Raw genomic sequence first — 22,644 nt, 5'->3', positions numbered from 1 at the left:
TTTAACCCAAGTACATATGTAAGTTCAATGCCAGTCTTGTCTACATAGTGAATCCCAGGCTAGCCCAGGCCACATGAAAGGCCTTGAGTCATAAATAAATAAATAAATAAATAAATAAATAACAAATAAACCAATAAACAAATAAATGAATAAAAAAGAAAGAAAGGAATGGAAGAAAATAGAGAGGTTGTCTCACATCAGTCGAAAAAAATGAAACAGAATAGTCAACCAGTGAACACAAAATTCCTAAAAATTGTTTAATAAAACATGCAAAGTAGCATTTTTTTTGTTTTATAAGTCCATGCCAGTATTTAGAATATCAGGCTCTAAAAACACTGTCTGTATTTCCCTCCTCTGCAGAGAAGCTTTAGGCTTAAAAGCTTAAAGGAGGCACAGGGCTTCTTTGTTAAGAAGTCACACTAGCACCAAGTTTTCTGATTTGTAAAAGCCCTTGATTTATAGCCCTTCACAAGCATTCATGCAATTGTCAAGCAAGTTAAAGACCAAAGAAAAATAAGCCAAGTAGTCCATAGAGAATTTGAGTGTTGAAGTTTTAGGGCTATAAGCAAATATTTTTAAATATTTTATTGTTACATAACTTATTTTAAATCTGCTTGACCTTTATATCATGACTCAACCTGGCTTTAAAGGGGTGAACCTAGAAAAATATTAAAGGAGAAGAGTAATTACCTAGTAGCGTCATAAAGACAGCATAAGTAAGAAAAAATTAAATGCTAGAAGATTCCATGGATAAGTCTAAAGAATTTTGGAAGACTAAGTTAGTCTTAAGGCAGAAATGAAGGGATAATGAAGGCAACAAAAGAGTGTAGGGAACTATTAAGGGGAGAGACCTTAAGTTTTGGAAGCTAGAAGTCAGCCCATGAGCCTTCAAAGTAAGAATTCAAAAACAGGTGCTGTTTTTGAGCAGACCAGAACAACATGCTCATGATTTATTAAAGCATGGTGTCATTTCACAAAAAGGACCTCAGAAGAACATGTCAGTCTTCAAAACAAGAAATGATTTGGCTGGACTTTGTTAGCTATCATAAAAACCTTACTTCTTATGATTAACTCACAGCACAGAGCCTTGACTGCCCAGGTTCACCCTATGGAGCACTATCCATCCAAATTTCTCAACCTGCTTCCCAACAGACATGATTTCTCCTACAGTCTCCACTGGGGTCAGTAACCTCACCTATTACTTACTGTTCTTGCACTTTCAACCCACAGGACAGCTTTGAAGGCATAAGTAATAATGATGAATATTTGGTGTGAATCTTCTGACCTGAACAAAGTGTCAACTTAGCTGGCAGAAGCCTTGATTCAGTTTAATATAAAGAGGAGAGGGATACAAAATATGTCCTAAAATTTGGCTAGGCCCAACATATGGGAAAACTGAGAAACAAGATGTTGAGTGTGACTATCTATCTTCATTGTTAACTGAATTTTAAACCACTTGGATACACAGTTCAGGCATATCTGCGAGGGTGAGTCCAGAGAGCTTTAATCCAGGAGAGAAGACTCAGCCTGAATGTGGGCAGCACCATCCCGAGGCCTGAAGTCCAGAAATGAATTACAAGGAAAAAAAGTGAAAGCCAGCAGAACATCAGCATTGATCTCTGCTTCCTGTTTTCAGACATAGCGTGACCAGCTGCCTCACATTTCTGCCATCACGCCTTCCCTACCATAATGTATCAGCTCAAACCATGAACCTAAATAACCCATTCCTTCCTTAAGTTGCTTTCTTAGGTTTTTGGTCACAGCCCTGAGAAAGGTAACAGATACACTGAGCAGTATAGAATTGACCTCAATTGTATCATCATTTGTTGTGCTAGTTTTATGTCAGTGCAACACCAAATAGTCATTTGGAAAAAGGCAACCTCAACTTATAAAGTGCTGCCACCAGATTGACCTATAGGGCAAGCCTATGGGGTATTTTCTTGATTGATGATTGTTGTCAAAAGCCCAGCTAGCTGTGGGCGATGCCACCACAGGGCTGGCAGTCCTGGATGCTAAAATAAAGCATGCTGAGCAAGCCATTAGGAGCAAGCTGGTAAGCAACATTCCTCCGTGGCTTTTGCTTCAGTTTTTGCTTCCAGGTCCCTGTCTCTGCTCCAACCCTGATTTCCCACAGTGATGGAGTGTAACAAATGAGTTCTAAGTTGAAATAGACCCCCACCCATCCACCTCAGGGTTTTTTGTTTGTTTGTTTGTTTATCATGGTGTCTTTCCCAGCAATAGAAATTCAAACTAAATATTTTATCCTATGAAGATAGGATTGCTTTTTATTTACCTGACTGAAAGCTTTCACTGTAAAGATTGAAAAATTAAATGTACACTAATGGAGTTTTATGGACAAGGAAGTCCCCCTATGTCTTCAGAAATTGCTTCAGGTATTCTTACTATACTCTTTATCCTCGTGAACGTATATGGAGGCACCAATTCAAATTCTGTAATATTATGTCCTTACTATGAAAACTGTAGGACTAACTCAGCAGTTAGAACCTCAGCAAATTAGATGCAAACACAAATGGCCCAAATTAGAACTTCTTCAGATATCTAGACACAGATTTTCAGAGTTTTGAAGGTCATTTCATCAGTCCCTGTAGTAAATTCTACTAGCATCTATACACAATGCATAATAGGGACCCAAGACCTCAGGAATCTGACCAAAACATGAAAGAACAATATGCCCCCAAATCTGGAACCATCCATCCAGGAGAAAAAAAAATGTGCTGGCTAAGAGCAACTGTTTTGGAAGACCTTGTAGATCCAGAGTGGGAGCAAAACACTGTATTGCTACCTCATCCAGAAAACACTCCCATATCTGCCTATTAGTGAGTCTTACTCCAGTTACTTTTAGGATATAAAAGTTAATTCACCTCAGTCATATTATAATATCTAACACTAGATGGTGTGCAATGGCAACATCCTCCCTCTGCAGTTAGTAAGGGCTCCAGAGTGTCTTCAGCTCACTGTCACATGGGCACCAACTCTGGCAGGTATGGTACAGGTCACTGTGATACAATTTTTTTCCCCACATGGCTTCTCTGGTGTTGAACAAGATATGAAGTACGGGTAAAGCCTTTTCCACATGCACCACACTGGTAAGGTTTCTCACCAGTGTGGATTTTTTTATGTTCAATAAGGCTTCTATTCTGAGTGAAGCTTCTTTCACACTCATTGCACTGATAAGTCATGGGAGTTTCAGTATCATCCCACTGGCTTTCCACCCTACTCTGACCTTCCCAGGCCTCTCTGTGCAGAGGCGTGTGAGCAGTTTTATCACTATGGATCCTCTGATGTCTCAGGAGATGTGAGCTCCGCCTGAAGGCTTTGCCACACAAGTTGCACTGGAATGGCTTCTCCCCGGTGTGAATTTTGTGATGTTCAAGGAGGCTGCAGCTCTGGGTGAAGGTTTTCCCACAGTTATCACACTTGTAGGGCTTTTCCCCAGTGTGGGTTCTCTGGTGCTTGATGAGGTTTGAGCTGTGACTGAATACCTTGCCACATTCTTCACACTCATATGGCTTCTCACCAGTGTGTACTCTCTGATGAATGACAAGGGCAGAGCTCCCAATGAAGGCCTTACCACAGTCTTCACATTCATAGGGCTTCTCTCCAGTGTGGATTCTTCTGTGTTTGGTCAGACCTGAACTTTGGGCAAAAGTCTTTCCACATTCGGGGCAATAGTGTCGCTTATTCCTTGTGGCATTCTTCTGTGTTGTCTGTAACTTGCCTTCCTGTTCACTGGTTTCTGCACCTGCAGGAATCCCAACAGTGTCTTCAGCCAGGAGGGACCTTGGCTGCTCAGGCTTATGTTCTGTGTATTCCTCAGCTGGATGCAAGTCCCTGGTTTCAGGCTTCATTTCCAGACCTGAAACACAATTGTCAGCAAGTATTAACTATGCTTTGCATGGGAGAAAACTCTGAGAAAAACAGCAACCAAGGCAAAAGTTACAGAGCTCTCTGATGCCAAAGATAAATATTTAAATTAAACACTTAATAGTTTGCTTTAATAAATAAATTAATCACTGAGCCAAGACACACGGGGGTGGGCCTAGGCCCTATCCCAAAGAATATGATAGACTCTGATAACACCCTTTGGAAGGTCTCACCATCCAAGGGAATCAGAAAGGATATGTGATAGGTAGGGTTTTAGTTGGGGGGGTGTAGTAAGGGAGGATAGGAGAGACAAGGGAACTGGGATTGTCATGTGTAAAACAATCGTGTTTCTAATTCAAATTTTAAAAATCTGCAAAAATTTAATTAATTAATATATTATTAAATGTTTATTGATATGCTGGCTAATTACATAATTTAATGTGATTTAAATTACATTAATTTAACATTTTAATATTTAAACTTATTATTTCAATGCAGAAATAAGGGTGGGAATAAAGGGACAGGAATGCTGGTGAGGAAAGAAACCTGGTGGGAATCAGAATTAAATGGAAAAACAGGAAGTGGGAGGAAGGTTATGAGGACCAAGACCTTGAAACCGAATGACCAACCAATCAACAAAAAAATTCCTAAAAGCCATTTAATAAAACATGAAAAGTGTCATTTTGGGGGCTTTATAAACCCTTTCCAGTGTTTAGAATAGTAGGTTCTAAACATATTTTTCTGTATTCCCTTTTTCTCTAGATAGGCTTTAGGCTCAGAAGCCTAAAGAAAGGAGGTACTGCTGTGATATGCATTGTCACCTCTGTTCCCAACATTCAGTGACAAGGGGGTTTAAGTTCTAGGCACCATCAAAGAACTCTGTGGCTTCTGATAAGTCACTTTACCTTCTGTGACTTGACACTCTCATCTCTAAGGTCAGGGACAATAATCAGCACCTAAGGTCACTTCTAGACTCCCAGACTATGACTTTGTGACCCACATCCTGAAGTGTCCTGTTGGGAAGCCTTGCTGGTCACAGGTTGCAGTCTAGCATGGCCTGGCAGCTCTCTCCAAGCTCAGCAACATGGAGGACTCCCTCCCCAATAAGACTTCCTGTTTCCACCTGCCCTTTTAGATTAGGTCTCTAGGCCTGCAGGCCTGACCTTATCTGATAGCTGTCCATAAGCCTGGATGCCTGACTTGTCTCTAGTGTGACCTTTGGCACAGTTCCCTGTTAGAGCTCTCCCCTTGCTGCACATATGGTAACTAGACATTGTGCTAGGAACTTTATGATAGGAGCATAGTATTTAATGCAAATTAGGTGCTTCCCCAGCTACTGTCCCCAGGCTTTATATCTCCTTCTCTGGAATAAAGGGAAATGTAAAACTTAAACTGCCTCCACCCCCAGAGCTGTCTCCGTACAACTAGGAGCAGTCTAAACCTACTCACTCGCCTCTGTTCCCTCCCACTCATGGGCCAGCAGTAGAGACAAAGCAAGATCCAGAGGGTTTTAAGAGTTAGTTAAACAACTGGTCATTAACAGGACTCAGAAATGGTAATTCTGAAACTAAACACAGAAAACTGCTTCTAAGAATCAAATAGCTTCTTTGTTTGGTTTTTGTGTTTCCAAGACTGGGTTTCCTCTGTGTGCCCTGGCTGTCCTGAAACTTGTTCTGTAGACCAGGCTGGCCTTGAATGTACAGAGATCCACCTGACACGGCCTCCCAAGTGCTGGGATCAAAGGTGTGTGTTACCACTACCTGACTCAAATAACACACAAAAGAAAAGACTTTAGGAGCAGATAGTGCCTGTCCATTTTTACCCAAGGAAACTAGGATACCAGAGCTCTCCTGCCTGGTATCTCTCTATAGAGATCTCTATAGAGTTTCATCTGAGATTAATCCTGCTCTGTCCACCCATGTGAGAGGGTCAGCAATCCCTAAAAATATAAGTGATCCCATTAGTACCTCCTTCTCATACTTCCAAACTGAGGCACATGGAATGTTACATACAAGCTGCTTAAAGGGGCTCTTACAAAGCGGGGGCAAGTCTTTAAGGCACACCTCCACTTACTTAACTCTATATACAAAACTCTTAGCCAAGCACAAGAGTGAATGCCTGTAATCTAAGCACTCGGGAGACCAAACAATGAAGATCTCAGTTCAAGTCAAATCTGGCCTGAGAAACCTTGTCTCAAAAAGAAACAAACTGTCAAAAGTGGAAACTACTGCGTGCATTAAGGCATGTGCTTTCATGTGACTTTATCAATGGTAGGAACTACTACATTCCTGAGAGTTAGTACTTTCCCTATGAATGTATAAATGTCCCAGGAAATGAAAAGGCTTAGAAAACGGGGTTCTATGAAACCATTTCCAGACTTCCAAAGATGTGTGCTTTCATTTGGCAAACTGAAGGCAAGGGCTCATTATTAATTTTTTAATTCATAAAACTGGAGTCTGGGATAAGAAAAAAATCAGGAGGAAAATTAGAGAATAGTATTACCACCCCAAACACTAATAACTTCAAGCAGGACATGAAAACCTGAATGAATATGGAAACCTAGGTTATGTAATCACCACTTTAGTAGCCCAAAAGGATATACTGTATCTGTCCCCTTCAACTATAAGTCTTTGAAGGCAGAATCCCCCTGTTTATGTCCCTCACTGAGAGTATACTTTAAAACATTATTATACTTTAAAACAACAAAATAGGGCTTCTGAAGTAGCTGAATGGCAGAGAACTTGCCTAGCATGTATGAAGCCCTCAGCTTGACAAAAACAAAACAAAACACCTAAACTACCATTATCACCAAAAAATCCTTTAATTTGCATTTCTTGAATTGTTCTTATTAAAAAAAGGAGCCCCACCAATGAAGGGCCTGATCAAAGCAATGAATGGTCTACAAGAGTTCTGTGAACACAGAGAATCCTCCAAGTTAGCCAGAGAACAGAAGAGTCCCCATAAGTGAGCCCAAAATAAAGACTTCTGCTGATAAGAAATGGTGAGAAACTCTAAGACAGGTGTAAACTTAGGATGAGGATGGAGAACTGCAGAGAAAAAGACCATCTTAGTCACTGTTTTATTGCTATGAGAGACACCACAACCAAGGCAACTCACATAAACAAAAGCATTTAATTGAGGTTTGTGTACAGTTTCAGATGTTTAGTCCATTTTCATTGTGGCGGGGAGCATGGCAGCAGGTAGGTATGGTGTTGGAGCAGTAGCTAAAAACAATAGCCTGATCTGTAGGCAAACAGAGAGACTCTGGATCTGACATGGCCTTTTGAAACCTCAAAGCCCCCCCCCCAGTGACATACTTCCACCTCCTTATCATTTTCAAATAGTGCCACTCCTTGATGACTAGCCATTCAAATATATCAACCTATGGGGGCCGTTCTTATTCAAGCCATCACAAGGACCTAATAGGAGGACCACCAGTAAGGAAGATGCTGAAGAGGGGGAGAAGCTCATCTGGGGTGGAGAAGTGGGCCTGGCAACTATCACAGACTCTCCCCTACTCCTGCACCCCTGAGCTACCCCAGGGACCTGGATCAATAAGACAGAAGGACACTCAAGATACGATCCACTCTGGGATCCAGCCTCCATACTTTGCAGTTTAATCGGTTTTATTTACAACAGTTCTACTATTTCTAGGTCTGAATGAGAACAGCTTCCATACATTCAAATGGTTTGAATACTTCATCTCTAGTTGGTAGAACTGTCTGGGAAGGATTAGGAGGTATGGCCTTATTTGAGGAAGTGTGTCACTGGGATAGACTTTGAGGTTTCAAAAGCCTATACCATCCCCAGGTAGCTCTCTCTGCCTTATGCTTATGGATCAAAATGTAAGCTCTCAGACTCCAGTGCCATGTCTGAATGCAGCTGCCATACCCCTACCATCATGATAGTCATGAACTCTAACCCTCTAAAATTGTAAGCAAGACCCTCCCAATAAATTCTTCCTTCTTTAAGTAGCCTTTCGGGCTGGAAAGATGGCTCAGTTGTTAGAGCCATCACACACACACACACACAACCAAAAATGTAAGTAGGCTTGGCCATGGTGTCTTATCACAGCAATAGGAAAGAAACTAAGACACTGAGATACTCTGACTTTACACATTTGACCTTATTTTCTTTGTAGCCCTCTTGAATATTCAAAATTGCACTATTGACTTTTTTTTGCTATCTTGTACCACTAGAATTTAAGATCTATCTGAGCAAAAATTCAGTTTTGCTAATGGCTCTATTCCTGGTGTCAAACAACACTGGCTATGGTAGAGAAGCCACTAAAGATATGCTTACCTATATACATACAGACATACACACACATACACACACACACATACACACACACACACACACACACAACAACAACAACAACAACAAACTGAGGTCAGTATGTTTCTAAAACTAGACTAATTCTTTACAGATATCAATTTTAATTACATATTATCATTCACAGGATTAGTTAGGAAAGTTTTCTGTTATTTTTTTATTTCCCTTTGAGTTTCAGTCTTAGAATTAATTGGTGGTGGGCATAGAAAGTAACTGTCAAATAGATCCATCTCTTAGGTGACCATTCAATGAAACTAAATGAAGTCAGTAGTAGCATGCTCACTTATGCACAAGGCCCTGAGATGGATCCCTCCCAACACACACACACACACACACACACACACACACACACACACATTCTCTCACCTCTTGCTTGTAAGGGTGAACATTCCAAAGATTCCTGAGACTCATGCTTGAGCAGACACTTCATTGGCTGGGAGTGGCTACTTTGTGAGTTCTGGGATGGCATTAACAATGCCACCTTGCAGCAGAGAAGTTCTCGACTCCATTCACCAGTAGGGACCTAAAAGTCATTCATTTACTTTTATTTATTCAATCAAACTTTCCCATCACACTTTGTGTGAGGACATTCTATTATCGGGCACTGATTCTAAGAGCTTCACAAATATTAACTCATTGAAGTACAGACAGCCCTGTGAACTGATGGGAGCATAGCATGAAGATCCTTGCCTCCATAGATCTCCAGAGAAACCAGGAATGTTAAGCATACAGGATTGTCTTTCCAGTGGGAAAGACCTTTTCTTCCATCCAGAAATCTGATCAGCTGCCTAGTGATCTGTGTTATCTGTTGGGCCAGGCCATAGCTAGCTCTTACAACCAAGACCAGAGGTGGCTAGTAATCTAAATGACCCTTCTAGCCAGAGGCTCCCCAAAGCTCCCACAATGACCCAAATGATCACTATGCTATCTGTATTACTGAGACCAGCCCAGACCTTTAGGCCCTTAAACAAGAACAGGTAGCCTATCTCTAAAACCATCTTCTTGAAAGAATTGAAATAGCAACTATGATTACATACATAAGACAGAAGGCCTGGCCTCGAGCATATTTTTGCTCTGTAGATAAACCTAGAAGGGAGTACTTAAAGCATAAACTAATGGGCTGATTCCAATTACATTTAATTGTGATCATATCCATTGTACCCCAGAAAACCAAAAATGCATATTTAGCATATTATCAACAATATAGAAACAGAACTTGTAGTTGATACACTGGGTGATAAACTAGAGATTTTTAAACACCATATTCTAAAGAACTAATTCTGGGAGCTGGGAATGGTTGTGCATGCCTATGATCCTAGCACTTTGGAGGCAGAGGAAAAAGGGATCAAGAATTTCAGGGCAGCCTTGGCTACACAGCAAGTTCAAGTCCAGCCTTCTCTACAAACGAGAAAAAGGACATTAATTCTAAGATTGAAGCAATATGCAAAACACACTTATTATCACACAATAGTAGATACATAACTATAATCTACTTCAGAGACATTTTAACTCACATGCACAAATACTAACATAATATAGACTTCCATGTGATACTCTTTGGTAAAAATTACTTTGCAACAGGAAAAATACAAGATAAATGTTAGGAAAAAAATGAATCAAATCTCCATATATAACCTAGTTCTAGAATTCTTTTAAAATCTACATACAGAGGAGAAATCAAAGTATCAAGAAATCAAATATATCAAGAAGTTAGCAATGGTTATGCTTGGGTAATGACAAAGCCATGATTTTTCTTTATTGTTCTGTACTTCACTTATGATATTTTCTTTAATAAGAATAAATTTTCATAAAAATAAAAAAAGAATTGACATATACTCTGAGTTAAGTGTCAGTGTAATTATACTTCCTTGTACAATGAGGATTGTATTACACTAGGAAACTTTTTCAAAGTATACTGGTCTTAAATGCATTGTAAATAAAGAGCCTGTTATTAGACTCCCCAAAGTCCAATCCAGGTTGACAAAAATCATTCGGCACTGGGGTTTCATTCTTATCTCTTCTCATGGTTCAGTTCCCTGTATGACACCTGCAGGGACCTCCCTCAATAAAATTTGGAATTGTTTGGAATTTTGTAACTGGAAACTGGGCCCCAGTTTAAGCATCTTGTCCCTGTTATCCAGTGCCTACGTAGCAATGCTACGATGGGAGCTCAGGCTGGAGCTGCAGAGCCTATGAGGTAACCATTAAATTGCTCCCTCGCTCTGTCTCTCTTCTGTTATGCAGCTGATGGGAAAAATCTATAAAAGTATAAACATCTTGTCTTAAAAATAAACATAGTAATCCCATCCAACAGGGTTCTTAAGAAACTAACAAATTTGATTGTGTTATGTAAAACCAACTAACAGAGTATAATAGGTGGTACATCCTCATTAAAGTTTAGTTTCCTTGCAAACATGGATAATAAAAAGATGCTCAGAATTTCCTACATCTTTTACAGAGAATAAAGTTCTAAGACTTGAACTGACTTTCCACGGTTACAGAATACAGGACAGCAACTCCAGGTCCAGAACCTTGGCCTCCTGGTCACTAGTTAGAAGGTTCTAATCATGTGTCCTCTGACACAAAGATGCTGGAGGCTGCAAAGAGAAAATCTCCTAAAACAGGTAAAATGTGTTTATATGCATAGATTAGTGCTGCCTTCAACCTTAGCCAGAGATTCTTCCCTATACAGGGGGTAGTGGTTAATGAGAAGACTCAACTGGTCAAAGAGCTGAGAGCATACCGCTGTTGACTACTCATCCTTGAATAAAACATCTACATCAACCTCTACCTTCTGGGGCTCAGGGAAGATGGGGCAGAAAGAACATAAAAACCTAGGATGGAGAAGAGTATTGCTAAATGCTGCCTTCTGAAAAGACATTGTTATTAACTCAGGGACTCACTGCAGCTATGGCTACCTGATCAAAATCAAGAAAACATGATCAGTCAATATTCCAGCTAATGGCACTAACTGGACTTAGTAAAAGCAGGAGTTGTATGAAAGGGAGAAAGGTGGTTGGGGGAAATAGGAGGGGGGGGCGAGTTGGTGGCAAATATAATGGAGACACATTGTTGATATGTATACAATTGCACACACACACACACACACACACACACACACACACACACGTATTGTTTTTAAGGCCAGAAGATGGAAGTTAAAAACAGCCCATTTTCTACCACACGATCAAACAAGGGGTTCGTGAGTTTGGATAGGAAAAAAATCCTTTCTAGATTCTAAGAAAACTGTAGAACTGTCAATGAGAACACCAAAGCAAGGTGGCATAAGCACCACAGCACTAAAGATGTCACATGTGACAAGTCAAGAAAAGACCTACAAAGTCCTTAGTGCCTATTGTCACTGTGCTCAAACCTGTCCTTGGGTCTTACTCAGCACACGAGTTAAGAAGTCCCTATCTAACCTTTCACCACTCTGCTCAGCACATTCTACCCGGTTTCACTAGGACTGAGTTCTTCCCAATCCTTGTACTTTCCTTTGTGCTTTTAACTATTCTGAGGGGTCCAGGTCACTTCATTGGTTGCCTCAGGTTCCCAGTTCAGACTGATACTTCGAGTGTTCTAAGCAATGCCTCCCTTGAATGTTGCTTGAGGTTTCTGGAAGGCACAGGGCATAGGTGTCAGACCCTAAACCTGTTCCTTCTACCTGTGGAGGTGTCTCATCCAGCTGCCTCTCCAAGTACTCCAGCAGCGCCACCACCTCCTCCCCGCTGTCGGGGTGCTGCTCGCGCACCCAGGCCTGCAGCTCCCCTGGCAGGATGGTCAGGAATTGCTCCAACACCAGCAGCTCCAGGATCTGCTCCTTGCTGTGCATATCTGGCCGCAGCCACTGTCTGCAGAGCTCTCGGAGCCGGCTCAGTGCCTGCCGGGGTCCGGCTTCCTCCGGGTAGCGGAAGGCGCGGAAGCGCTGTCGGGAGCGGTCGTGCCCAGGGCTGCCCATCCAACTGGCCTCCTCTGGCAAGGGAAAAGCCTCTTCCTGTTCCACCTTCACCACCAGAAGCCCAGTGCCCTCTTCTGCAGATTGAACGTTTAGAGCTGTGCTTGCTCCCGGCTCTCTAGCCATTCTGCGCCAAGCCTAGGCTCCCTGCTACCTGCAAGTTGTGGATCCTAAGAGGATTCTCTAAACATGGGAGCTCGGTTTGGATCTGTCTCCTCCCGTGGTTCCCGGGGACACCCAGAGGCACAGCTGCACGGGTATCTCCAACAATCCTTGCCTTTTTGGAGTCCTCCTCTGCACCCCACCCTAACTCCACAATAAATATTCCAAACGAATGCCCCGGGGCAAAGAAACTGCATCCATACACTGACTGAAGCACAGGAAATGCTGTGGGACCCCCAAGCCGCTTCCTGGGTTCTCTAGGATGCTCTTCTCAGTGGTTCTATCCGAATTAACTCATTGGTGACTCTATCAGTACCTCCACGCAAGGGAGGATTGTTGGGGAAAGGACTGTAACTCCCGAGTCAAAGGAGTGGGTGTTTAAGCACAGGAATTAAGTTACCAGGGGTCTTTGATTCTTTCTGATGTCAACCTAGCCTTCATAGTTGTCACAATGCTGACACAAAAATTGAGCTGGGAAGTAGACTTTGCAGAATGCAAAGGTGGGACATGGTAGGAAATTTGGTACCTCCTAGAAACCACGAAAGAAGCAGGACACTCACTTATCTGGAGACTATGGTGGCCCCAGTCCTGCCCTCTTCCTGCTGCTCCCTTCCCTCCCTCTCCAGGCCAAACTACCTGAGAGAAAATCATCCAGACACCACCTCCCACCACTTCAAAAAACACTATAGGCAGCAAAGCGCCAGTGCAGCCACTGCTGTGGCTCCTGCCCAAATAACTAGGGAGGCCAACTCTTCTGAACGCTTGGGCAACAAAGCTTGTGCATGGCAAGCATCCAAGTTGCCTCTGTGCACTCCCAGAAACGCTCTAGTCCCCAGCCTCAGGCACATCCCGTTCCCACTTCATTTCTTCCTGTTTCTCTGCAGCCCTAACTGACACACTAGCACAAGTGTTAGATGCAGAGACTACCAAACCTGAGAAAGGCACATTGTCTTCAATTCAAAGGAACCCAATAGATCAGCCAGGTGCAATGATAAACTTTATTTAACTCAGATTAGAAAAAAAAACAACAGTTGTGAAATGGCCAGATCACTATCACAGGTTCCTCCATCTTCTATTCCTGCTGAGGTTGTTTCCAGGTTTAACTAGAATCTGATCTCTTTGGGATAGCCCATGGAAAACTACCCAACCAAAGGTCAGGATGCCCTATCTAACTTACCTAACCTTTGTTGAAATTGCTTGTTTGTGCAGAACCTTCTCCAGCTAACCCTTTATCTTAGCTGTCTATGCAGAATCCCCCTCCAGTTGGCTAACCCCTTATCTTAGTTTCTGTTTGCTTCAAACTGCTTACTCTGCAAAGCCCCCACTGCAGCTGCCCAGGGAGGGAGATTCCTCAATGAGGGAGGTCTCTGCCCTAAAAACCTGGTGTTCTGGACACTAGGGGCCACACCTAGGTCTGATGAACAGTTACTTGGGTGTGGTCCCAGTCAGCTGAATAAAGACTTCAATTGGCTATAGGCTGTGTCTGAGTGTCATCTCTGGTAAGCTGCCTGTAACACTGTGTAAAGACACAGCTGTGATGATGTGGAAAACTAGAACTCAGTAATATTAAGCAACGATTGGCAATTTGGCTGTTAGAATGATACTATCATTTTGTGATATTTATTTTTATTTACCTGTGTCTATGTATATGCCATACATGTGCTTGGCACTTGTACAAGCCAGAAGAGGACATCAGGTATCCTGGAGTCCTGTCATAGTTAGGGTTTTTATTACTGTGATAAACACCATGACCAGAAACAATATCTAGGGAGGAAAGGGGTTATTTGGATTACAAGTTCCAATCACAGTCCATCATGAAGTCAGGGCAGGAACTCAAGGCAAGATACCCAGAGGCAAGAACTGAAGCAGAACCTTGGAGGAATGCTGCTGAATCCTTGCTGGAATGCTGCTTACCGGCTTGCTCTCCTGGTTTGTTCTGTCTGCTTTCTTATGTGCCCCAGGACTATCTGCCCAGGCATGGCACAGCCCACAGTGGGCTCAGCTCTTTCACATCAATCATCAGTCAAGAAAATGCCACACATACTTGCCTATAGGTCAATATGATAGGGGCTTTTTTAAAATTGAGATTCCTTCTTTTTAGATTACTTTACTTTTGTCAAGTTGCCAAAAACTAACCAACACAGGGCCTCTGAAAGAACCACAAATGATCTTAACTACTAAGACATCTGTCCTGCCTCTCGATCATTTTTAAAGTCATTCATTAGAACTTTATATTGAAATACCTGTATAGATGGATGAACCATTAAAATGTCTGAGTTTTTTGAAGCAAATACTCAGCAAAAAAGAAAGAAGGAAACAACACAAACATGATAATTGTTGAAGCTGTATTAGAGGCACAGGGGTATCCATCACAATATTCTCTATAGACTTGCACAAAGTTTCCATAGTTGTTGGGGGCCAAATCTCAGGGCTTGGCATGAGATCCTAGGTGATGCTTGGCAGGCCACATAGTTAACCTTTACATAGCAGCTCCTTAGAACCTCAGCTCAAGAAAAGAAACAACTTGACCCAGTCCTCCACCCACAGGTTCAGTCACCTAGGCAACCCTCCCTGGACCTCTTACTCATGAATTCTTTACCCTGCCAAACATCCTCTTTGTGGCTTCCTAATATCCTGCCTATACCAACACCTGGTGCACAAACAACTCATTTTGCCCCTCCCCATATCCTGACTATATAAGCTAGCCTGAGAAAAGTAAAGTTTGCCACTTGATCAGAATCCTGTCTTGTGGTCATTCTTTCTGCGTCTCTTGTCCCCATTCTCTATCCCTGACTCTCTTGCCCCAGGTTGACGTCCTGCAGGTCGGGACACATAGTAACTTGCTTAATTGCAGAAGCCTACCTTCCTTCATCAGTGAATAATTCAGTCCAAAAACTATTAAGTGGGTCTAAAAGAGATAGGAACAGGGATGGCAGTTTAGCCCACAGTGAAGCCCCATTCTGGCTTAACCAGTTGTAATATTCATCTTGTCAATTTGAGTAGATTCAGAAAAACTTAGGAGATTAATAAAGCATGTGCCTTCTAGACGGTGGTCACAAAGGCTATAGCCCACAAGTAGTATAATGTCTTGGTGCATTCATTATATGATGATATAATTTGGGCATGGGTAAAAACTAGGATGCAAAGCCTAACTGGATGAAGTAGGTCTTTGTAGTTTTGCCCTTAGAGGCTATATCTTTCTCTGGCTCCTTCCTGTGTTCCTTCTCTTTGCTTCCTAGTTAGCCAAAATGTGAAGAGCCCCTGCCTCATACTACTGCCACCGTACCTTCTCTGCCATGATGGACTAAAATCCACCTCAAACCATGAGCCAAAATAAAACTTTCTTCCCAAGCTGTTGGGGATATTGTCACGTGACAAAATTAACTAATATACCAGTAGTATCAGTCACTTTCTCATAGCTGTGATAAACATCTGACAATAAGAATCAACCTAAGAAAAATGTATTTGGGCTCTCAGTTTGAGGGCCTAGTCCATTTTGCCAGGAACATGGCAACAAAAATAGCAGGAAGCTACTTGGAGTAAATAGGAATCCTTCACTAAGCTGAAAAGGTGAAGGCAGAAATGAAAGTGGAATGGTGAGTCTCATGGCAGTAAAACACAAAAACCCTTTTCCCCATTGCTGTCACTTAGGATAGTGTATGTACCTAGTCAGGGATAGCTTCTATTGTTTATGGTTGGGATTGGAAGGAGGTGTTCAGGCTTGGACACCTCCTTCAGATGACTTTAGAGTTTAGTTAAAATAGACACATAGTTAGGATGTGACATAAGCAGATTGCTGTATCTTCTTATATTTCACCTTATGATTGTTAATTTTGGATACTTTACACTGTTAAATTTTAATCCTCTTTTAGACTAAAAGGGGGATTGTAGGGGAGACATTACAGAGTTCGAATCCACTGGGAAAGACAAGACTCAAATGAAGTTTAGGTTAAAATCAAATGAATTTATTCTTACTAGTAGCAGGAAGGACAACTGCCTTATAATCAAATCAAGAGCAGTAGATGGCTAGGGGAAGAGTATTTAAGGTGGGCGTTACAATTATCTCCCTTCTATGGAATCCACAGCTGTGTGGGAACATAGCTCTACTCCCCTTAACTGTCTCTCACTTCTGTTACAGGAGACAGAGAAAACTTCTTCCTTCCCTTTCCCACAGGGATAAGCGGGTTACATAAAGCCAGGGCAAGTGGTTAATTATCTCATAGCAGACACACCATTCTTTCATTCCTATCTCACATAAATAAGATCATTCTGGGGAGGATGCAGGCCACTAGGAGCCCAGGGGAATTTTAGAGCAAAGATCAACAGCTACTATGGGGGTGACTGGTGCAGAGTTAAAGTTCTTAGCCATCACAGGTGTGATGAAAACCTTTAATCTTGGTGCTTGGGTGGTGGAGACAGGAGGATCAGAAGTTTAAGATCATCTTTCCCTGACTAGCAAGCTCCACGCCAGCTGGGGCTACATATGCTCCACTTAATAATAGAAAATAGCTGGGTGGTGGTGGCTCACTCCTTTAATTTCAACACTCAGGAGGCAGAAGCAGGCGGATCTCTGAATTCAAGGCCAGCCTGGTCTACAAAGTGAGTTCCAGGGCAGCCACAACAACACAGAAAAACCCTGTCTCAAAAAAACCATAATAATAACAACAATAATAATGAAAATACATATATACGTTCATACATACATACATACAGCAGAAGGACCCATTAATGATAATCCCTTTAGTTACCCCGGGAGTTCAATGTAAGGAATGTAAATCGTGAAAAATGGAATGAGTGAGCGTCCATTTCACAGATGCTGAAGAGGGGCTCTTGCGCAGCCTCCTGGAGACGCCCAAGTACTGACTAGGACTGTCTAGGTCCACAGGGCAGAACTGAATCTAGTGCGTCATCCCGCTCGTTCCTAGTGCGCCTGCGCCGTTGCTACCGCGCGGTAGTCCTTTGCGCTCCGTGATGTGGCTTCTTGGAGTAACCGCGGCGTTGGCGGTTTGAAATCGGCCCATGTCGCCTGTGTCCCGATCCCGCCCTAATGAGGACAGTCTGGGCTCTCAGAAACGACGACGTGACTCGGACAGCCCACTGTCGGTGTTACAGACTCGACGATCCCCTCGGGGAGGCGGTTTCGGCCTTCACCTCAGCGCGTTCGAGGGGCTCCGGCCTCCTCGGGGAACAGAGGGGCCCCGCCTAGCGCACTGGGTCAGCCGCCCCAGGTCTGGAGAGCGACCTCCACCGCCAGGGATCCGCACGTTTGCCTCTTCGTCCCCCCCTTCCATCTGTGGCGGGTACCGCTGCCACCACTATGCGGGAGACCGTTTGTGGGCGGAGGACCAGGAAAAGGAAAAGGAGGAGAGCTATAGGCTAAGGAGGCTGAAGGAAAGAGAGAGGATTGGGGAGCTGGGAGCACCTGAGGTATGGGGACTGTCACCCAAGTTTCCGGAGCCAGATTCTGATGAACATACCCCAGCTGAAGATGAGGTGAAGAATCAGAAGAGCAGCAGTTCAGATTTCACCAATGAAGACAAAAGGTCAAAGACCAGTCATTCAACAAAGAGAAAAAGGAAGAAAAAGCTTTCCAAAAGGAAACATAGAAAGTATTGTGATAATGATAGCGATTCTGACTCTGACATTCATTCTAGCTCTGGTGGTGATAGAAAGAAATTTAAAACCAAGAAGAAAGAGAAGAAAAAGAAACACCGGGCAAAACAACTCAAGAAGAAGAGGAGGACTAAAAAAGATTATGGTGACATAAACTACAAAGCTTTAGAAAGGGAATTGCCAGAAGATGCGTGGATGGAACAGTCGATGAGTGCAGATGCCATGGATTTAATAGGCCCAGAAGCACCTGTAATACATACCTCTCAAGATGAGAAACCTTTGAACTATGGCCACGCTCTGCTTCCAGGTGAAGGTGCAGCTATGGCTGAATATGTAAAAGCTGGAAAGCGTATCCCACGAAGGGGTGAAATTGGGTTGACCAGTGAAGAGATCGCCTCATTTGAATGTTCAGGTTATGTCATGAGCGGTAGCAGGCATCGCCGAATGGAGGCTGTAAGACTGCGTAAAGAGAACCAGATCTACAGTGCTGATGAGAAAAGAGCTCTTGCATCCTTTAACCAAGAAGAGAGGCGGAAGAGAGAGAATAAGATCCTAGCCAGTTTTCGGGAAATGGTATACAGAAAGACAAAAGGGAAAGATGACAAATGAGAACTTGTTTGTTCCACTGCCGGACATTTAACCACAAGGGTTTTGTTTGGCTAAACTAATAGTAAATGGCATTACCATTTGCCGGTGATATTGTACTTACTGTATTACTGAAACACTTTTTGAACCGTCGTTAGAAATTTTTACAAGCATTGCCGGGAATGAATAAAAAGGTGAATGTCACTCCAGTCCCTGATTTACCACCCTCCCCCAAAAGCAAAATGTCTTCTGTATCCTTCCATGGTTTTGTGCACATGCAAGGTCTTTTGCAGAACAAAAGTTAGTGCTACTAAACAGAAGTGTGCCCCCATCCACATCTGCTACTGTGATTCCAACCCCCACCAGGAGGACTTTACCTTTTGGAGTCATTTGCCCTAGGAGGGCAAAAAAGAACTTGAGAGCGATACCTAAGAAAGAAACCATTTGGACCCATTTGGATTAAATGGACTGTGTCCCATAACAGACTTGGTTAAAGAAACTCAGTTTTATTATTTCAAAATCTTGGAAACTGTTTCCAGCATAATGTTAATAGAACTTGGGCTTTTTCTCTATCTTCCTTTTCCATGGCTCATTTTCTTTAGAATGGTTTTCCTTAGAGAGAGAGAGAGAGAGAGAGAGAGAGAGCTGCCAAATCTCTTGAAAGAGCATTTCTTCTTGAAGGGGTTGGACATTTTCTTTGCTGCAATGCTGTTTCTTCATAATATGAAAGTAGCACTGTCAGTTGCTGTGCATTGTAAAATTAAAATAGTATTGCTTTTCATCTGACCCTATGCCACAGTTTTGCTCTGCTCCCACCTATTGCCAATGGGAAGATCATGGGTTTGGCGAAAATGGGATGCATATAAGCAAATTAAAATGATGTACAGGCTAATGATAACACTATTCTGATCTGTTAAAATGTACTATTGCTGAAATAGTAGAATTTTTATAACCACTTTCTGAAAGAGAGAGTTCATAAATTCTGAACATCAAAGCCTAGTTTAGTTTGAAAATAGATATAAACGTATGTATATTATGTTTATCTGCAATCCTTAGGAAGTTGAGGTATTTTCTCCCAGTAGCAGTACTTGAGAGTAGTTTCTTCTTCGTGTATATTGCTAAAAGTTACTGAAAGTTTTATCCACTATTAAGACAATCATATTGGAGTAAGTTGCTTCACAGTAGTTTAAGGTGTCATATTGATTTCCAGATTTTTTTGTGTATTTCTCATATGTTTCTATGAGTTCTGTAGTATTGTGAAGTATTTAGAGTCATCTTCATGTGAGGCATTTTAAAACAAGATCTGCTAAGACACTATGGGTTCTCTGCAAGTTCTTCATTAACTACAGTTACCTCCCAAGATAGGGGAATGAACAGCTCACTGGCAGCCTTTACATTTTGCAAAGTACCATATCCATCTTCTTAAGCCATTTCCCAACTTCGTGTAGACTATAGTGAATATCTCCTAAAGACTGCTCTGCAAAATTACCTATTCCCACCATTTTAATACCATTTTTGTTTTCCATTTGTTTCATCACAGTGAGAGAAAGTGTGAATCCTGTGTACGGTTTCTCAAGAGCACCTGCCCTCAACTACCAGCCCCCAGGGAGCAACACCATAAGCTATGTAGTCCATGCCTCTCACCACAGTGCCACATTTGTAGGGCTTCCAAGGTCACTGCCAGGAAAGAATATTTCTGACTTGGTATTCTTAACAAGATTTTATCTTAATTGGATTAGTGTAGTCTACATATCTGCTTAAAATAAGTGCAGTTGCCAAATGAATGGAATAGCTTACTCTGAGGCCCTGCAGGTCTGGGCAGTATGGAGGCTACATAAGGAGGGCATAGCTATCTGAAAATACCATGTTGGACAGGGAAGATAGATAACCAACAAATGCCTGCTGCAGTTCTGAATTTTAAAATGTCTGTGTTCATAACATGTACTGGTAGTTTTCAAAAAAAAAGCTTAATTTTATTGACTAAATCCTGATTGAAATGGATGCAGGGTTTATCCATAAATCAATATAGAAAAGATGAAGATCCAGGGTGCTGAAGTCTTCCAAAGAGTAGATTAGAACCATCTAGAAGGAAAAAAAAATGTTTGTGGAGATACAAGGGCTGAGGTGTTTGCAAAGCATGTGAAGAGTCTTTTGTTTCCAAGGAAGACCTCAGAGTGAGCTGCACTTAAGATCTACGATAGGCATTTGTTGGCCATAGGGATGTTGACATTTATTGACCCTGATATCTCAGCACTACCCAAACTAACTCATCTCATTTGGAAAACTTCCTTTACAATGCTCAAAACACTAGTAAACTCCATGGAGTTGACAGCATTGAGAAGCAGTATGGTGTGGAAGGACACTTTGAATCAGTGGTGTAACTTGTTCCAGATTGTCACAAAAGGAAATTGAGGGAAGCTGAGGAAAATTGGTGAAAGCTGCGCTTGTACATGCTTGTACATGTGCACATTCTATTTATGGAAACTATACCTCACTATATACAGGATGAACTCATTTTTTCACTTAACAGTACATCTTGGATATGTTTTGTATCAGTACACATAAATCTAATTTTTAAATGATTTTAGTTGTTTGTAAATGATTGTATGCATTTCTGGACATGTGGGAGTCTTCTGATTTAATGTCAATTGAAATGAACTCAAGCCAACAAGATGTGTTTGTTGGTTTATGACATTGGTGTGAGGAGAGCACTAGTGGAAAGACAGCAAGCTGGTGCCCCAGGCAAGGGCAAGGACTGTGGAGGCTTTAGAAGTAGGTTATGGCCACTCCTTTTCATCATCTGTGAGTACCAGCCTTGAAAGGTATTTTCTCTGTACAAATATTTACTGGGTAAAGAGAAAAATAGTGCATTGCGTATCATAAGTACTGTAGATAAATCTGTAAGTTAGCCTTATCCACTGCCACCATAGAATTTATGACCAACTGGGATCAAACTTGAAAAGGATAATTACAAATTGCAGCACAAAAAAATAAGGCTAGAAATCTAAGAAATTGGCTTTTCTGGGATAGTTATTAATGAAAATATAAATGTTACATTTAATCTCCATGCTTTCGAATTTTAGTAGATACTACTACAATGATGCTTCCTAGGAAGATTGACAGACCAACACCACCAGCAGCAGCACTGTACTTTTTCAAAAAGCTTTATGTCTTTGTTTTTTTTGGTCAATTAACATGGCTTTTTGAAAGTTAATTTTATTTTTCCCTCTTAAGAGTGTGGTGAAGCATCTTTTTCAGGATTTCTTATTTTGTAATTGTATGTAAAGTGTTCACACTAATGTTTGGCCATTTTATTTGGGTAATGTTAGACTTCTTATTCATCATAAAAGCTCTTCAAGTAATAAAAAGTTAACTTATCAACTGCCTTGCAACTGTTTCTCTGTCACTTTTCGTTTTACTTAGTTTTCTGTTCTTTGTCTTTGTTGCTTGTGAAAATGAACCAGCTGAATAGCTACAGCTTCTAAGTGCACACAGCTTACCATGGAATTTTGCCATCATAGAAGGACCTTGCCAGTAATTCTGCCTTAAAAAAAAGATGTAAAATTTGAGTGTATATCACATTTGTCTCATGGGGGCTATAATATAAACAGAGAATAGCTTTTTCTTTGAAATGATTTTTCAAGGAATTATGTAGTTATGGGTTGTAGAATAAAAATGGACAAAATGTCTAACATTTGAAGAAATCATTAGAATCACCACCACCCTCCTTGAGGCGGGGTTGCTTATCTATAGCCCAAGCTAGCCTGAAACTCAATGTGATCCTCCTGCCTCAGCCTTAGCTGAGATTACAGGAATTTATCACTCTGCTTGGCTTTTAGAATCAGGAAGTTGATCAAGTGTCAGATTATACTGAGCTTTAGTTGGTGTGGAGAAACCAAATTAGTGTCTCAGTAATCGGAGGCTTTTTTTGTCCCACCTGGTTCTGCAGCTGATTTTAAAATAAGCACTCAGAGGCTTAATATTAATTACAAACTGTTTGGCCTATTGCTCATACTTATAACTAGCCCTTACAACATAAATTAACCCATTTCTATTAATCTATATTTTTGCCACCGGGCTTTGTGACATTGCCTGTCCTCTGGTACATC

General features: G+C 41.7%; 2 protein-coding genes across 2 annotated transcripts; one reads left to right on the top strand and one right to left on the bottom strand.

Annotated features, from left to right (window-relative positions):
* Positions 1 to 1,487: 1,487 nt before the first annotated feature.
* Positions 1,488 to 12,301, bottom strand: LOC100771017 (zinc finger protein with KRAB and SCAN domains 3). Its single transcript, XM_027409553.2, has 3 exons — positions 11,885 to 12,301; positions 8,587 to 8,743; positions 1,488 to 3,877 (listed from the first exon to the last, which is right to left on the bottom strand). Exons 1-3 carry the CDS (start codon positions 12,299 to 12,301, stop codon positions 3,015 to 3,017), a joined length of 1,437 nt encoding a protein of 478 aa, XP_027265354.1. The 3' UTR covers positions 1,488 to 3,014.
* Positions 12,302 to 17,356: 5,055 nt separating this feature from the next.
* On the top strand, positions 17,357 to 18,559 carry LOC100771303 (NKAP-like protein). The gene has a single exon (XM_035442861.1). It carries the CDS (start codon positions 17,357 to 17,359, stop codon positions 18,557 to 18,559), a length of 1,203 nt encoding a protein of 400 aa, XP_035298752.1.
* Positions 18,560 to 22,644: the final 4,085 nt, after the last annotated feature.

This window comes from Cricetulus griseus, chromosome 3 (assembly GCF_003668045.3).
Source record: "Cricetulus griseus strain 17A/GY chromosome 3, alternate assembly CriGri-PICRH-1.0, whole genome shotgun sequence".
NCBI classification, from domain to species: domain Eukaryota; kingdom Metazoa; phylum Chordata; class Mammalia; order Rodentia; family Cricetidae; genus Cricetulus; species Cricetulus griseus.
This window is presented reverse-complemented; position numbering and strand designations above follow the sequence as displayed.

Coding starts and splice junctions, on each gene's coding strand:
- LOC100771017 (XM_027409553.2), bottom strand. CDS start 12,301: ATGGCTAGAGAGCCGGGAGCAAGCACAGCTCTAAACGTTCAATCTGCA. Junction 8,744..11,884: donor TGGATGAGACACCTCCACAG/GTAGAAGGAACA, acceptor AATGACTTTTAG/GTCCCTACTGGTGAATGGAG. Junction 3,878..8,586: donor TTCACCCTTACAAGCAAGAG/GTGAGAGAATGT, acceptor ATTGTGTTTCAG/GTCTGGAAATGAAGCCTGAA.
- LOC100771303 (XM_035442861.1), top strand. CDS start 17,357: ATGTCGCCTGTGTCCCGATCCCGCCCTAATGAGGACAGTCTGGGCTCT.